We start from the raw sequence: 1,361 nt of genomic DNA on the forward strand, positions 1-1,361 counted from the left end.
TATATATATATAACGTTTTTAATACAACAGATCTATTAAGAATTTATTCTTTGAAATAAAAGTTAAAAGACCTTGACTTTTAATGGTGTATAACATTTAGCGTTAGATAAATAGCTTGTTAATATTAATAATTAAAATATTTTTTGTCATTTCTTCTACTAACAGAGGGCCGCAAACATCACATTGTTAACGGCACATTTGGTGACATTTGTGAACTCCCACACATCGTTTTCGTTGCTATAAAGAAGGATGGCAAAGATTTCGGTTGCAGTGGTTCTCTGATCGATTCCGAGCATGTCCTCACCGCTGCTCACTGCCTGTAAGTACTCGTCTTTCTTTCCTTTTTACCAACGCGGTCCCATACATGCTCACTGTTCATCCCAGTTTGTAAGGACTGGCTGTATTCTCTCTCTCTCTCTCTCTCTCTTTCTCTCTCTCTACTTCACACTTTGTATTTCTCGGAGTACGTGGGGGTTCAACAGAGTAATAGATTCTACAGCTCAGTGGATCAAATAATGAGGAAAACTAAAAAAAAAAACATTTAAACCTCAAATGATTCGTCTTTAATGAGTGAACTCGAAGTAGATAAAGCTATATGTAATTCTTTCTACTACAGGTACAAGGCATGAAAATGGGAGGAAGAGGGCCAGTCAATTACATATACTCCATTGCTTAAGTGGTTTATATTTTATCGACCCCGTAATGATGAAAAATTCCACACAACTTCAAAGTCCTCTTGAATGCTTTGCATACCGGATCGTCACAGCAAGTTCAAGGAAATGAGAATAATCACTACCATAAAAAAAGAATGGTTCAATTAATCCTTAAACTGCACCTTACTGGGAAATTAACATGATGCTCCTCCGTAATATACATATTGTCAGGTCCCCAATAGGTGCAATTATGACGGTCAATGGAGCCATTTAATTTAAAAGTACCTTCACATGTTGGAAAGTGTGCATCTTCTATACATCTTGGCCAAGTACCACGCGCAAAATTACACTCATTGGTCCGGATCATGTACATTAAGAAAATGGACTATTCTTGGAATGTAATTTTCCAAAGACAGTGCTTCAAAATGTGAAGGGCATTTGAAATTCCTATCTCATAACTCAGAGTACAAATATTCTTCAATTCTACCAATGCATTTCTAGTACTCTTTCTTGCTTTCTGAAGCTCTTTGATATCCATGGTCTTCGAAAACGTAATTTTTGGACGTTCTGAGCGGTTCTGTCTGCTACAAACTTATCACAAATTCGGGTGATGGTAAGTTTCGTAGCAGACGGATATGTTTGAAACTCTATACGTGAGATCCGCTGATTATGTGTGTATATATATATATATATATATATATATATATA

The 1,361-nt window shown here is 36.1% G+C and overlaps 1 protein-coding gene across 1 annotated transcript in view; it reads left to right on the top strand.

The window, feature by feature from the left end:
- Positions 1-1,361, top strand: part of LOC106879673 (chymotrypsin A) — a 14,240-nt gene that overhangs the window by 5,765 nt on the left and 7,114 nt on the right. The window contains exon 2 of the mRNA XM_014929346.2: positions 166-319. Within this exon, the coding sequence (XP_014784832.1) occupies positions 166-319 (154 nt within the window). The remainder of the gene's footprint in view (positions 1-165; positions 320-1,361) is intronic.

Source organism: Octopus bimaculoides, chromosome 27 (assembly GCF_001194135.2).
Source record: "Octopus bimaculoides isolate UCB-OBI-ISO-001 chromosome 27, ASM119413v2, whole genome shotgun sequence".
Taxonomy (NCBI): domain Eukaryota; kingdom Metazoa; phylum Mollusca; class Cephalopoda; order Octopoda; family Octopodidae; genus Octopus; species Octopus bimaculoides.